The sequence below is a fragment of the Silurus meridionalis genome, chromosome 12 (genome assembly GCF_014805685.1).
Source record: "Silurus meridionalis isolate SWU-2019-XX chromosome 12, ASM1480568v1, whole genome shotgun sequence".
NCBI lineage: Eukaryota > Metazoa > Chordata > Actinopteri > Siluriformes > Siluridae > Silurus > Silurus meridionalis.
In genome coordinates, this window is record NC_060895.1 from 7,509,246 (window position 1) to 7,525,455 (window position 16,210).

The 16,210-nt window shown below is 37.6% G+C and overlaps 1 protein-coding gene across 2 annotated transcripts in view; it reads right to left on the bottom strand.

Annotated features, from left to right (window-relative positions):
- Window positions 1–15,717, bottom strand: part of LOC124394864 (roundabout homolog 2-like) — a 91,286-nt gene extending 75,569 nt beyond the window's left edge. The window contains exons 1-2 of one of the 2 annotated variants that reach the window (XM_046863346.1): window positions 15,157–15,717; window positions 8,288–8,614 (exon numbers count right to left, since the gene is read on the bottom strand). In XM_046863346.1, coding sequence (XP_046719302.1) covers window positions 8,288–8,614; window positions 15,157–15,217 — 388 coding nt within the window. In that variant the 5' untranslated portion in view covers window positions 15,218–15,717. The remainder of the gene's footprint in view (window positions 1–8,287; window positions 8,615–15,156) is intronic. The other variant, XM_046863347.1, reaches the window with a different exon arrangement.
- Window positions 15,718–16,210: the final 493 nt, after the last annotated feature.

The following is a 16,210-nucleotide window of genomic DNA, read 5'->3' on the forward strand; positions in this document are numbered from 1 at the left end:
CTATGATTTATTCTGGCTATAATGTTCCTATTATCATTTTTATCACAAGATTCTTGCTTAATCAACTCAGTTTATGTAAAAAAAAAAAAGACTCTGATGTAACTCTAAGCAAACCAATCTATTCATAAGATGATATTAATGAGTCAAACACTGATTGAAACCTAATAAATTATCATGAGACCAAAACGTTCTTTTTAATGACTTAAAAAAAAAAAAATAGGATGAACCTAAGGGTGTTTGTGGCGAGTTCGAGTCAGGAGTTTCTCCCATCATTTATTCTACTTAAAATGCTCTGCTTGATGCTGAACTGACACTGAACTGCATGTTCTTGCTTAATAGATACCACCAAGAGGCAATGGTGGTTCTAGCTTGAATGGCACCCTGGGTGAAACATGCCATGACCCAACGTCTCCCCTTTGATAAGTTCCAGCTTTGAAAAGCTCCTCTCTGCTTCAGCTACCGTCACTGGATGAGCAAGACATATTTTCAGAGAAGTCTACAAATTTGGACACATTTCCGAGAGCTCCATTTTATGTATAAATATCACACAAATGCATTTATCTCAATAAAATTCACAACATTGTGTACACTTTATCAAACTCTCAGAACCAAGAACCATAAAACTTGGATAATTACAGCCATATAATACATATAACATCTATATGTCTTTTAAATGAGCCTTTTATGCTGCACCGATGTTTTCCTTTACTGAACTCAGTTCAGGATCTATTCAGTTCAATCACAGAAAATCTTTATGACATCACTTCGATTAAAGGTAATCTAATCAATAAGTGCGAGTTGAACTACAATCCAACTAGAAACTACATACTATAAATTATAATGTTATGCAGCTAGGCAACACAGCATAACCCAAGTGCTATACAGTTATAAGCCTATTTCATTAAATGCATTTATCATACGCTATCCTCATAACGAGTGATAGAGCTGCATACACACCTTTATCTTTTGCACGATTCCCCCCCTACTTCTTTCCTCTTTTTTTCTAAATTGGGCTATTGAGGGTTTGGACCTTTTTTGTCATATATCATTTTAATTTGGATTCAGCTCACCTTACTGACGTGACTCAACACTCAACCCCCACCTCTCCTCTTTGAGTGTATGAGTGAGGGTGGGTGCACACTCTGAGTCGCAACCAGGTTCATTGGCATGCGACCGTGAAAATGGGCATTAATTGTATTTTTTTTTTTTTTGCATTGATGACCAATTTTGCCAAAATACCTAAAATGGTGGGTGCTGTGTGCTTGAAGTTTTTATCCACTCTTAAATAAAAAGGAACAAATAATTTTGCGAAATGAAGTTGAGTAAAAAGTAAGATATATAACTTTTAAATGAAATGAAGTTAAAGTCTCCCCAACTGGAAATACTTTAGTAAAGTACAGAAAAACCACTTAAGTACAGTAACGACTTTTACTTCCTTACTGTCCACCACTGATGATTAGTGTTTATACTGCATGTTAGAATGTCACATGCAAAACAGAATTTAAACTGTATTAAAAGGTTTTTACTGTATATTTAGTGACAAATCTACATTAGCACATGCCTCAGTGGTCAGTGGCACTCTTTAATATACACATATATGTACAAAGAAAAAAATAGCATTTGAATTTTCGGTGTGTTTATGCACAAAGTTGACAAACATCGTTGATAGACTGGTAGCTAAGTGGTAAAGCCTTTTGAAATTCTAATTAGAAAGTTATGAGTTAAAATCCCAACACCCCAAAGAGGCTAGGCTGCTGAGCGTGGTCCTTCAAGCTCAATTGTATAGCTGCCAGAAGATAATTCTGCATACAACCCACACACCCCTTCACAATGGGAATACCAACATAGATCCAATCTACCTCTGCAGGACTTTGCGCGTGCCTTTCTCAGTGTTACACTGCGCAATTTATACATGCATTTTTGCATTTGTTGTTTTATAACTGTGTCAATTTGTTATTTATGTCTTCTGTCTTTTTTTGTTTTCCTAATGTCCTTCATTTGTCATAGTCTGCTTGGAGGATTCCCAGAGTATGAATTCCATTGTATGGTGTAATGGACTGTACGTATGGCAATGAATCTTGAATATGGTTGTCTAGTTAAGGGTGTCTGCCAAATGCCATAAATTTAAATATATATGACTTCCAATGAATTTGCCCTCCATACAGAATTTTATTTCCCCAGTAAACCTCCTTAACCAAATATCCCCTTATTCTGGTTCCAACATTTAATCATAATAAGAGATCATAATAGTGATCAGAGAAAGAAATTCAAGGAATTTACCCAATACTACTAATTGTGTATCACTGAGCCTTAGTTACTATAGAATCTTAAATTCTTCTTCTTGATTTTTCGGCTGCTCCCATTAGGGGTTGCCAGAGCAGATCATCTGTCTCCATACCCCCATGTCCTCTATATCTGCCTCTTATAAACCAACTACCTGCATGTCTTCCTTCACCACACTTATAAACCTCCTCCTTGGCCTTCCTCTTTTTCTCCTTCCTCCATCCTCAGCATTCTCCTATCGATATACCCCATGTCCCTCCTCTGCACAACATCCTTTATGTGCTGTCCCTCAAATAAACTCCTTTCTAATCCTGTCCATCCTCGTCACTCCCTACGAAAACCTCAACATCTTCAGCTCTGCTACCTCCAGCCTTTCAGTCAATGTCACTGCCTCTAAACCATACAACATTGCAGGTCTCACCACAGTCCTATAAACTTTCCATTTCACTCTGACAGATACCCTTCTATCACAAATCACTCCTGCCACTCTTCTCCACCCACTCAACCCTGCCTGCACTCTTTTCTTCACTTCTCTTACACACTCTCCATTACTTTGCACTGTTGACCCCAGGTATCTAAACTCATCCGCCTTCTCCACTGCCCTCCCTCTCATTCACACACATGTACTCTGTCTTACTCCTACTGACTTTCATTCCCCTTCTCTCCAGCGCATACCTCCAGCTCTCCAGGCTCTTTTTAACCTGCATCCTACTCGAACCACAAATCACAATATCATCCGCAAACATCACAGTCCATGGAGACTCCTGTCTGACCTCGTCTGTCAACCTGTCTATCACCACTGCAAACAGGAAAGGGCTCAGAGCTGATCCTTGGTGCAGTCCAACCTCTACATTGAACCAGTCTGTCGTTCCTACTTCACACTTCACTGCTGTCACACTGTCCTCATACATGTCCTGCACCACCCTCACATACTTCTCTGACACACCTGATTTCCTCATACAATACCACAACTCCTCTCTTGGCACCCTGTCATATGCTTACTCTAAATCCTCAAACACACAATGCAACTCCTTCTGACCTTCTCTATACTTCCCCATCAACATTCTCATAGAAATAATCCATTACTTTACTTAAAAAAGAATTTCAATGAACGTAATATTTGTGCTAAACACTTTCAGTTACAGAATTATTTAAAAAAATCTTTTCAAAATGATCAATTAAAAAGGCAGTTACAAAAAATTATTGGTTTTCAACTTGGGGAAAAAATTGTGGCAGTGCATTAACTCGTTTAACCCTGGTGTTTTAAGCAAGTATGTGCGCTACCATAATTACTGTGTAGCTGACCTTTATAATGCCTGAGTTTACTCTTGATCACCAACAGAAGCCCTTAAGCAGGTTCATATTCGACTAGGGCTAGCAATTAGTTTTGTAATCCATGTCATAACAACCACTCTGTGAAAAGTCCCAGAACTCCCCACCTCTACCTACCCCTACTTGTCAATCTAGTTTACGCACTATTGATTAGACTAATCTCATTCAGGTTTGCTTTTACACTATATACCGATCTGGCATAACATTATGACCACTCCATAATAACTTGAAAACATCGTATGTCGAGACCTGCCTACCAGGAATCTTGAAGAATGGTGATCAGTATGGGGTAGTATACTGCAATTTGTTAATAATTAAAAAGCACTCTCAAAAAAGCCAGACACTATTGGGGAAACTCTGCCTAGACCCGCATGTGTAAAAATGACAGAAAAAATGTGCAGGGCACAGGTAGCTTTGAAACTAAAAACTGTACCTCTGTCCAATAATACAATTAATGATGGAATCGGCAGAATGGCAAATAATGTTGAGAACACGTCAGTTGAAAAGTTAAAGATGCACCCATTTTAACGTTATTAAAGCACATCCGGTAAACAAGCGAATCTTCGTGGAGCTTTGTGAACATGAGGCGCATCAGACACTCCTCCGTTTAAATGGTCAATGTTAAAATAGGGGTCTCCTGAAAAAAAATTTAAGAACCACTGCTTTACAGTATGTGGCAGCGAGCACGTGGACAAGAGCTGGTTCAAGAGTGAAGGTGGAGAACTAAATTCTGTCGACTGCTGGCCACGAAGGTCACGAAAAGGCGGAGATCCTGGCAGCATCCCAATGTATCGTATCACATATATGCTGCTACATTTGTCTGCTGCACAAAATGTAAAATATTTATACAATATTGACGTAATGCTTTCATCATCGTAAGATCGGAAAATTGCAAGTCGAACCATCGGAACTTGGGTACTACCTGTATATAGGATTTTTTATAGTCCTGATTTACTTTTCTGCTTCGCTTATTGTACTTAAAACTTCAAACATTTTTCAGGTATTTTGACATGTTCATACAGTTTTATATAAAAGTCTGGAAAACTTTAATAGATAAACTAATGGTCTTCAGGTTGTCAAAAGCATGTAAATAACATGCCACTCGATTCCACCGGGAAATAACATGTCAATGGGAATCCAGGTGACTGGAGCAGACAATTAGCATAGCAGTTACTGATACATCACTACACTGGACCATTTGATTTTCCACCAAATCAGGGACATAATGTTTAAACTTTACCATGCTGGTACTGTCTATCACCTACAGTACCTTTAATGCCCCCCTCATCTAAGCTCTAATTTCTGGTCCTCTGGATGATGGCTCCTCATGCTCCATCACCAACTCTGTACCTAGAGGGACAGTTCGCCCACACAATCAAAGCCACTCTCAGTTCCAGGCGTTTGGTGGTAAATTTTAGACGCTGATTGACAGGAAGGACATGGCTTTAAGAATAATTGCGGGTCTTAGCGTGAGACTGCATGTCACGATCAGACAATTTCACACCCATCATCCAAAATGTCCAGCATCTAATCCTTAGAGACCTTGATCATCCTAATAAATGAGCATGTTTTCATTTACACGTCTATATCTGCATATGCCTAAATTACATTTCCCATGATTCCGAGCCAGGCAGTAAACTACAAATTATATCACAAGACTTGCACGCATTATAATGCTACTCACAGGATCTGCACTCCGACTCATCCACACATGGTCACATTTACACTGACTCCTTTAAATAACCAGTTTCCCACTTCATGTTTAGAAGTCTCACTTCTGCATTCCGTCAATGACATCATGTAGTCCTGTGATTGGACAGTGTAGTTCTGACTCTTATTTATTTATTTAATTATTTATTTTTCTACAGGTGAAAATGTGCTTTTATTAGCCTCAAGTCAATACTGCATTTGTGCTGAAGTTAAAATAAATAAAATAAAGAAATAAAGGAATAAACGGCTGGGCTTCAGATGACATCAGGCACAGAACAGAAGTGGAGTAGATTTAATGGTTGGTGATGGAGTCTGAATTTTTGGCCTAGTTCTACATCCAGTGTTTTTCAAGTTCAGCCCACTTTCTGATCTTATTCGTTTGCTCAATAAACCAAACTCTGTGTTTCTGTCGGAACTTGAACGTTTTTCTGACATATAATTTGTGATCCCAGAGTATCTGTCAGGTTTAATAAATCACATTCTCAGTGAGAAATAAATCTTTTTCCATTGACTCCACCCTGTATTTTGCACTACACAGCAGAAACATCCCAAATTCCATATTCACTAAGGCAAACATGCAAAACAGAGCAGACTTGTTACTTGTTATGTTCTTTTAAAGGATAAAATAATCAGTAGAGCCTGTTAATAAAGCAGCTTGGATTTCTCTTTTCGCAAGTTCGCATAATTTTTTTTATGCACAGTCTACTAACATGAACTGCCATTTCAAAAGTTATTTAGTACTAATACAACGTACATGGCATTTGCTCTATTTTAAAAATGTCTGTGACTGCTTAGTCTAGCGCACACATTGTTTTGATTTATCAGTATCAATGCAAGAGTCAATTAATACAGTCTTCTATGTTTCAACCATCTTCACTGCTACTGTTTCCAATAAAAAAAATTATTATATATCACTGATATTAAGAATAGGATTATCTTGTTTCAGAAATACTGTAAGTGGGTGAAGTGATGCGGGAACTGAATTTGAGTGCGTAAAGAAATTTGACTCATGCGTTCATAGGCCAATGCCCAATCCTTCTACGGCCCTGAACAAGAAACCAGATGAGTAATAGTGTATGGCATGCCAATATATATTTCAACAACATTCAGCCAATAAATTATGACAAAAGAAATGCAACTTGTTGGAACTTGCAGATGAGGAGACCACCCTAAAGAAAGAAAGAAAGAAAGAAAGAAAGAAAGAAAGAAAGCTAGCTTGTATATATATATATATATATATATATATATATATATATATATATATATATATATATATATATATATATATATTTATTTTATAAATAAATTCAACTCATCAATCAATTTGATCAACAAAATAATTAAATGTTTCTGAATAAAATAATCATAAATTAGAGAAAGACTTGCCAGGATTAGAAGTGCAAATCCAGAAAAGAAATTGTGTATCTAGATATAAAGCCAAATTTCCCAATCATTTTTTTCTTAGTCAGAGAATATGAGATTTTGGACTGATATGGATTTAGTTCTTGCAGCCTTTATATGTTCTTACACTGTTCAGTTGTCATTTTGTCAGTTTCAGCCCTGTGTGAGATACAGACAAAAATCCTTCCCCAAACTGTTGCCAGAAAGTAATATAGGATTTCTTAGAATGAGGAAGCATTGCATTTTCCCTTCACTTGAACTAGGAGATCCAAACCTGTTCCAGCATTACAATTGTGCACAAAGCCACAAACCCATAAAGATATTCTTTACATAAAGTAGGTTAAAGTGAAAGATCTTGTGTGGCCTGCTATAGAGCGCTTACCTCAACTCAACTGAACATCATTGGGATGAACTTTAGGAACTCTGGCATGAATTGACTGCATCCCAGGTCTCCTCACTCTACATGAGCACCTGACTTTACTACTCCCTTGTGCCTGAAAGAGCACAAATCTCCACAAGCACACTTCAAAATCTATTGTTCTCAAAAGTTAGTAGCTCAGGCATCAGGTTGTATATATTAATCTTGACCCTTAGCATTGGTTTCCACTTATAATATTTAGAGTGTACAACCATCTACAGCGCACAAACATTTATGCGTGAACAATTTTTTCCAAAATGTGTCCAAAAAATCTTAGAGACAAACTTGTGAATGTTTTTGTGTGAAATAGCACTGTGCAATGCCAAGCCTTCTTGCTTACCCACAATGCCTGACCGCAGTAATGTTCTTGTGGCTAAATGAGAACAAATACACAATGCCACATTTAAAAAATCTATTGGAAAGACTTCCCAAAAGAGGGGAACTAATCCTATCATAATTGCTATGAAAAGTTTATTCAACCAGCTCATGAGTGTGATGGTCAGATCTGTATATGTTATCATAATACAGTGGAAAGCCGGTGTACAAGTGCCTTGTAGTACGAGAATATCGGTGTACGAGCATATTTCGGTAAGCATATTTCGCATTCTGCTTGTCGCTTGTCACCTCCACCCTCACGCTTCATGCTCAGGTGCTTCATAGACCTTGTTTTAAGTTGGAATTGGGAAAATTGGATTGGCATCTCCTCCACCTCCAAAATTAATTATTGAGTTAAATAGTGAGTAAAAGTTAACTACTCTAAAGTTAATTTATTATTACATTTTATTAGTTATTTATGAAGTTATTTATTTATTTTTGTTTCTACTTTGTTACAAGTATATCTGTCTGTTAAATTATGCATAAAACATTTTTAAGGGCTGAAATAAGCGATCGCGTGAGGTCTGGGAAGGGATTAATTGCTTTTACATTAATTCTTATTGAAAAATTAACGTGCGAGCACGAGCATATGGGAACACAGGCGTTTTTTTTGGAACGAATTCATCTCGTTTACCAGGATTCCACTGCATGTAGTGTAACTCAAGGTCTCAATATTCCAATAGCAAACAAATATCGATTGTAAAATTTTAAAGCATGAATTCCTCGGTAGTGTTGAGAATAACGTCCGAAATAAAATAAGAGACTCACTGGCCACCTCCAAAGAGGCATTGCGACTCACTGCCTCCCCAAGATAGTTGCGGGCCACACATGTGTAGACACCTTCGTCAGGTTTGCTGCGCCGGCCGTGCACGATTCGCAGGAAGAAGAGCGAGCCGCTGGGCAACAGCATGCGGTGTGAACGTGGGTCATCTTTATCTGTCTCTACATGCTCTCCATCTTTGTACCACTCCACATTCGGCATTGGCCGTCCCTCAGCTTTGCAGTTCAGCGTGGCTGGTTCACCTTTAGACACCATCAGATCGGACGGGTCCTCTACAATCCGAGGCGGACTGTCCTCCAGACGTAACCGAGAGCCTATGGGAAATTAAGGTAATCAGCTTACACTGTTCAAAGTGCTTAGTGATGTTCCTGTCTAGACATTCCGTGTAAATGTTTTTAAAAAAAAAAAAAATATCACACCTGGCTTGACTGTCCAAAAGCTTTTAAAATTCAAGGAATTAAAAATAAAGCAAATTGACCAAACGTTTTTTCGGATGCTATTCCACAATTACCAATTTCTGATCAACAGGAACACAAGACAAGCACATGATCAAAATCAAGGCAGCTCATCCAGAAAGCTTTTAACTTTCATTCGGCCTGACAGGTAGTGATTAAATCAGATGTGGATTCTACAGGTGAAAAAGATGCTTTTATTAGCCTCAAAGTCAATACTGCATTTGTGCTGAAGTTAAAATAAATAAAATAAATAAATAAAGGAATAAACGGCTGGGCTTCAGATGACATCAGACACAGAACAGAAATGGAGTAGACGTTTAATGGTTGGTGATGGAGCGAGTCTGAAGAGTTGATGACTCAGCATCTATTAGGCTTCAGAAGAGTCTGGAAGTGCAGACGGAAGGAAGGAGAAGGTAAAAAAAAAAAAGGGAAAAAAGCTGACATTAACGTTGGGGTTTGGCACGGCTGCTGTCGGGAAGGAAAGCTCGGAAAATGAACCGCACATCCCCTCGTGGGACTGAATGGAGATGGAGATGCAGATAAGAGCCAGACACAGATAGAACATATCTCATGTTCTTATATTCCAGGAAATGAGCACCTCATGGCTGACTGAGTTGTGTTGCTATGGCATCAATGAAAAGAGGATAATGGCTTTGAAAACGAGGCTGTGGAAAAAGAAAAAATGTTACAAAGACAGCTTTCATCATCAAAGTACAGTATCAATAACTCAGTAACACTGTAGGGAGAAGTTCAGAAAGTATGTTTTTTTGTTGTTGTTCCCATAAATATAGAGAAAGTACTACAAGCTCTTAATTTTAACTAATTTACTGTAGTTGACAGCATTTGGCAGATGCTCTTATCTAAAGCTACTTACATACAGTATGTGCTTTCTACTCTTCATTAAAAACAAATCCTAATGCTTGTACAAATTGGTCAGGATCTAAGAATACCACCAAAATAAAACTATGTTAGAAAGGAATTAGAGCTGGAACAGAAACAAAAACTACATAAGTCATAAGTATTTGTTTCAACTGCTGCTCATTAAACCATGTTCCTGCAATATTTCACAGCAATAGATGTTTTAGCTCAAAACCCCTGCAAGACTACATACTTTTTTTGTTTCAGGATAGTTGAATTATTATGAATTTTCTTTGAATGTTCCATTACTTAGCAAGAAAACCACAAGTTGAATTAAAATTGAAACCATATGACAATTATAGCTACTAGTAAACAAATATTATCCATTTTTTTCACTATGATCGCAGTGCAAAATGTCAAGAGAGACAATATGTTCTACAGCAGCTTAATCAAAACAAGGATAATGGGTTGCTTTCCATGAAGCTGAATGCTTGAGACACCTCTCTGTGCTTTTGGTAAAAGCGGAGTGTGCGACAGCCTCTAATGAAGGAGCACCGGATAATTATTCTTGCTGTGCATCTCAAGGATAAGCTCATACCCTGACAGCTCGCACACAGACAAAAGAAAGCAGGTCTTTCAGAGAAAAAAAATATATAAGGAACAGAAATTTTGCTTATCTTCTACAAAAGAGTTTTTGCCAAACATTTTTGAATATGAACCATTTATAACTATTTTCATAGGAATATAGAGTAAATACATAGCTGACATGATTCTTTCAGAAAGTCTAATTTGGTCACAAATGCTCTATGTGTACTGTACAATGTAACATTCTACATCTCCACAGAAAAACAATTATCTCTAGATGGGAAAAATGTAAAATACAATACTAGAGCGATATAATGGGCTAAGATTCCAAACCAACAAACTACTGCCTTTTAATTCGCCAATAAAATATCGCAAATTCCGATCTGGCGTTGGTAAGTGGTGTATAAATATGATCCGAATAGCGGAGCAACCCAAGATAAGACTACATCATCCCAAACCTAGAGCAGGCTATCCATCACACCCACCATCCTTCATCAATTCCCTCCTGCCCATTTTAGACACACTCCTCTGGGGATAGAGTAAGCAATAACACTGGAAGGAATTACCAGAGCAGAACAAACTGGGATTAATCCTTAGGCCTTGAGTGTCAGAAGTTAACTTCAATTGTTGTTCGATCAAAGCTTTCACGCGGCTCCGCCAGAGCGTAAGACCAGTGCTTGTGCAAGACAAGACACGCTTGAGTCTTTTTCTCCTGTAATACCACTTGTACAAGCTGTATCTACAGCATGTCTATGAGCTCCACCATTATGTAATGCTTCCCATTAATTAATATGTACAAATATTAAACATGCATCTCCTGATGCCTCCTCAGAGTCTAACTAGGATCTTGTAGACTAATTGATTGAAGATGAGGGTCAGAGGGGGTAGTGTTTCCACTTTCTCAGGGTTCTGTAAATAAATATGATAGTCTCAAATGAACGCGTGCAAATAAGGAGTGTAATTTATGCGACGGTTGATACTGATCTAAAATTAAAAAAAGGAGAGAAAGAAAGTGTTAAGGCAAAAAGACGGCCGAATGCAATAGAGCGTTTATAGCCAACCACTAGAACACAAGAACACATACATATTACATTATGTAATATCTGATTGTTCGGCTTATGTAATGCCATTTATTACTCCATTCACCCACAGTGGTCTGTTTCCCCATGGACAACATCACACCATCGAGGGTCACAAACCACGCAAGATTTTTCTGTCTATCCACTGTTTAATCCCTAATATGTTAATGCCTCCAGGAAGACTTCCCCCGATGCAATGCTTGATTGAAAAGAAAAAAAAACTGCAGTGATCCATCAGCTTAATCTCCCGATATTACACAAATCAATTTGGGTGGAATGAGTAACTCCAGTTTAAATGACTGCCATTAAACAATATTTGACTGTTGCTAAATGAACAGCTGAAAACTAAATAAAGCATTACATTTCAACAGAGAAAAGGAGAAAATAAAAACCCCACTGAGACTGGCATTGTTTGTGGCATGACCTTAAACATTACTGTATTGTGATGAAATACATGATTTTTGTTGATATACAGAATGCAGAAATGACAAGAACTACAACACTACCACCACAATGGCATCTGATCTGATAATAATTAGTACAAAAAGGTAAATTGTGTATTAATGCACATTAATTTTTTTCTTTATTGTTAGTAGTAGTGTTATTGGTAACTTTGTCATTATTAATAATAATGCAACAGTAAAAATATTCATCACATCACTTTTTATTATTATCAATTATTATTAATATTATTATTATTATTATTATTATTAGTAGTAGTAGTAGTAGTAGTAGTAGTAAGAATAGTAATAGTAGTAAAAGTTGTAGCATTTTAATTTTATTTAAACAATTTTACAATATTTAAAAATATATTATTATACCCAGATAAGGATAATAAATTCTTACATAATTTTTTTAGAGACATTTTAAAATATTTTAACTACTACATGAGTAAGAAAATGTGAACATATTGAGAAAAAAGCACACTTTTAATTGAGGCCTGAAAGTGAATCAAGAAGCAGAACCTAAAATACACAAAAGGCATCACAAAAGCACATTTCAGGGTCTATAGGCCAAACATTGAACAATTTGCTCTACTTTCAAGCCAGTTAGGAACTAGCAGTAGACCAACACCTCAGGACCCAAGTGTTGGAGGTGAAATGATGCAGAAATTTTGTGAAATACTAAGGAATCTGGCAGGTGCTTGAACTCAACTCTAGAGGACAGCTTCCGGTGTTGTTGACGCAGATTGTGTGCACCTATAAAGTGAGTGGTGTAAAAATAATAAATTCTTCTGCTAAAAAACCTAAAACCACATACTCCCACACTAAAAACAGATGTGAAAAGAGTATAGCATTAACACATTGCTCGTTATAGTGCAGCATTTCTGAACATAACAAAGGGAGCACAAATCACTGCTCACTTCTTTTCAGGTTTAGATGAAAAGAATTCACCTAAACTCCGTTGCTCAGAAATACTTCAATCATTCAATTGTTAGAAAGCAACAATAAGGTTACTCAGTTACTGTATTAAAGTTCAACCAACAAATGTAGCGAACAAATGTTTCACACTGCCCACAGAACTGACACATTCACTCCGCACACTACTTTTATTTAACAGGCAAACAAGGCAGCAAGCCAGGGCAGAAAAAGACACCACAACGTTCTATATTTACAGCTCTTTCATTGCATTAACAAGGCTGTCTACAGTAAAGAGCTTGAGGCAAGCCCTTAATGTGGATTTAAAAATCCCTGCTATGTGCTGCTGTTTTTTACCTCGACCTAATACACAAGGCCAAAATAGGAATGCTGACCTGCATGATAAAATGATCACTCATTTGTCAGTGCACTGGTGGACACTAATGAAATACTTTATCTTTTTTTAAACTGTGACTCCAGTAAAAGTACTCCTATCATATCTTGGCATGATTAAAAGTATAAATACTCGCTTTTAAATGTATTCAAGTATCGAAAGAAACATTTCTGATTGACGAGGACAATGTTGTAATTATTTACGCAATTCAGTCCAATTCATTTTTATTTGAATAGCGTTCTTAACAATGGATATTGTCCCAAAGCAGATTTACAGAAATAAAGTGGACATAAAGTTGTATAAAAGAATGTACAAGTTTAGTGCCTATAAGTTTGTTCCTTATAATTGTAGGTTTATCCCTAATAAACCAGTGGCACCTGTGACAAGAAAAAGGCTCCCTGAGATGGCATGGGGAAGAAACCTTGAGAGGAACCAGACTCAAAAAGCAACCCATCCCCATCTGGGTGGCACCGAATGTCCATTCGTTACAGTTCCATCAGTTCCATCCAAGCCAGTGTTCCGTTCTTTTGCGTATTAAAGTGTTTTCATTAAATTTAGCTATATTTTAAAATATCTTATTTTCACTTCACACCATTAGAACATGCCATCATTCATTCATTCGAACTGAAAACATAAATTTGGTTATATTAGAATGCCAGAACACACAAATATCTCTGGATGAAGTAGAATTACATTTTCTATTGACTTAAACTAGGAGACCTAAACCTGTTACAGCATGATGAATGCACAAAGTAAGCTCCATGATGATATGGTTTGCATGGGTTGAGTAGAAGATCTTGAACGGCCTGCTAATAGCTCTGACCTCAACCCTATTGAACACCTTTGGGATGAATTAAAATACTGGCTATACACAAGGACTCCTCACCTCACCGACATCAGTATCTGACTTTACTAAAGCTTTTGTGGCTGAATGAGCACAAACCTCCACAAGCACACTCTGAAATCTAGTGGAAGATCCAGTGAAAGATTTATCTTTTCAGAAGAGTGGAGGTTATTATTAGAGCAAGTAATTTCAAGCGGAACAGATTTTTGTAAAAGGAACTTGATAATCTGACAGCCGCTTCAAGCTGCTATAAGCACGGAGTTCGCGTTGTGGAATTCGCACAAAGTAGTGGTCATAAACTTCCAATATTTAATATTTTCTATGTTAAATTTATAGGTCTACTACACAGCTATGAGGTAAAATCTGGACACCGGTGTTTACAGATGAATGAGCTTCATTTGAGGGAAGTGTAAAAATCGGTTGTCACAAATCCTTGCGTTGGACACACCAAAGCCAAAAGTTAGAAATAAACACCAAAATATAAATTAGAACAGATGTTAATTGTGCTCTGTAGGAGTCGATTCAACAATGCAGCTGTTAATACATCAGTGTGTACATTGAATTAATTATACATTATGCCGTATTTATTAATTCTTATCAAAAGTCAACTCCTGTGAGATCATTTAGATTTCCCCGAAATTGTTTGTTTACACCTACATTGTTGAATTTACTTTACACTGCGCTTACACCCCACCCAGAGCACTAAATGATCCCTAACACTTCGGGTCCATTTGGTGGATTAAACAGCAGCACTGACTGTTTCACTGTTTAAAATGAAAAATAAATAAATAAATAGATTTAATACATATAATGCAGCTGCACCGTCCCGGTGTTACCCGGGAAGACAATAATACGATGACTCTGAGTTTCAGGGATTTTGATTCAACAGCTGATCAGATGAATATCCCTGATTATCAGGTCAGATGCCTCTAGCACTCTTGTTAAATTATACACATGTTTTTAAGGGGTCTGCATCCTTTGTGGCAGGCAGGTCTGTATGCATAATAAAGTAAGTGAAGCGAATAAATCGAGGCTACAGTGATACACAGAAATGTGCATTGTTTTGTAGATTACTTGCAATAAAAAGAAAAAAAAGGAATGTTCAACAAAAACAAACCAATAGTGCAGTAATTAGTTTAATGTCCAATAATTGCACGTGACACATCATATTTATCATTATATAAATAATTCTATAAATTTTTTCTTTACAATTATATATGTTAAACACATACTGTACTATTCTATCACCTCAAAACTTTTATAGAACATACTTTAAAACTTACCTGTGCATAGGCAGATGTGCATCAAAACCAGGAGTAAGCTTTTGCTCACCAGCAAAGCCATTGTCCAGTGTGTTTGTATCGACTGTTATAGCAAAGACATGATCTTTGCATGCAGTTTGTAGAATAAACGAGTGAACAGTACCAGAAAAAAAATCAAGCACAATAGTTATAAGGTGTGCATGTTAACAAATTAAAAACAAAAACATGCAGAACCTGTCGCGTTTGGAAAAAGCGCATCTTTTCTACTACAACCAGTACAGTTCGGTCTTCAGACTGTAACAGAGCCCTGTGTCGTTAAAGTGGACGGAGGCAGATATTTGTTTAAGAAAATTGACTTTCTGATCCATTTCAGTTGCATGCATTCTGTATGCCTGGATGCATGCACCGACTCGAGACGCACCTGCTCCGCGCGCGGTCCGCGCTGTAATTAAGACGCGACGCGACGCGCGCGAGCTCACAGCGCACAAGCAACGCGCGACACGAGACCGACCTTAAAGAGACAGCGCGCGCAGGGACGCCACCAAAAATCCCCCCACACCACGACCACGACCCTGCCCCTGCCCCTGCCACGCTACACGCCCATCCTGCAAACTACCCTCCTCTTCACCTCCAGCTTTAGCCCTTTATATCCTCGTTTGCGTCATCTATGACGTGAAACAGTTTTTTGTTCGCATGCTGAGAAAAATATATATATTTGAAAGATTTGCTCCAGTGTACAAGACTTTTGAAATTATAGTAATCAATATCATGTAATAAATGTATTTTTTTCCCTTGGCCTACAAAGATCTCCACAAAAGTACCCTTAATTAACAATCTGCAAACATGCATGAACATTTATGGACAATCTCACGGTTCAATCTTTTGGATTCTGAGCATGAGTCACCATCCTTGATGAGTTTCTGTGCACGTCCTCCCTATGTGGGCTTCCTCCAACCTTCTAAAAACCATGCCAGTAGGTGGACTGGCTATGCCAAAACCCCCCTTGGAGTGAATGAGCGTGTGAATGTGTGTGTGAATGTGTGGTGTGAAGCAGTGTTGTGTTGGAGTCCCATTA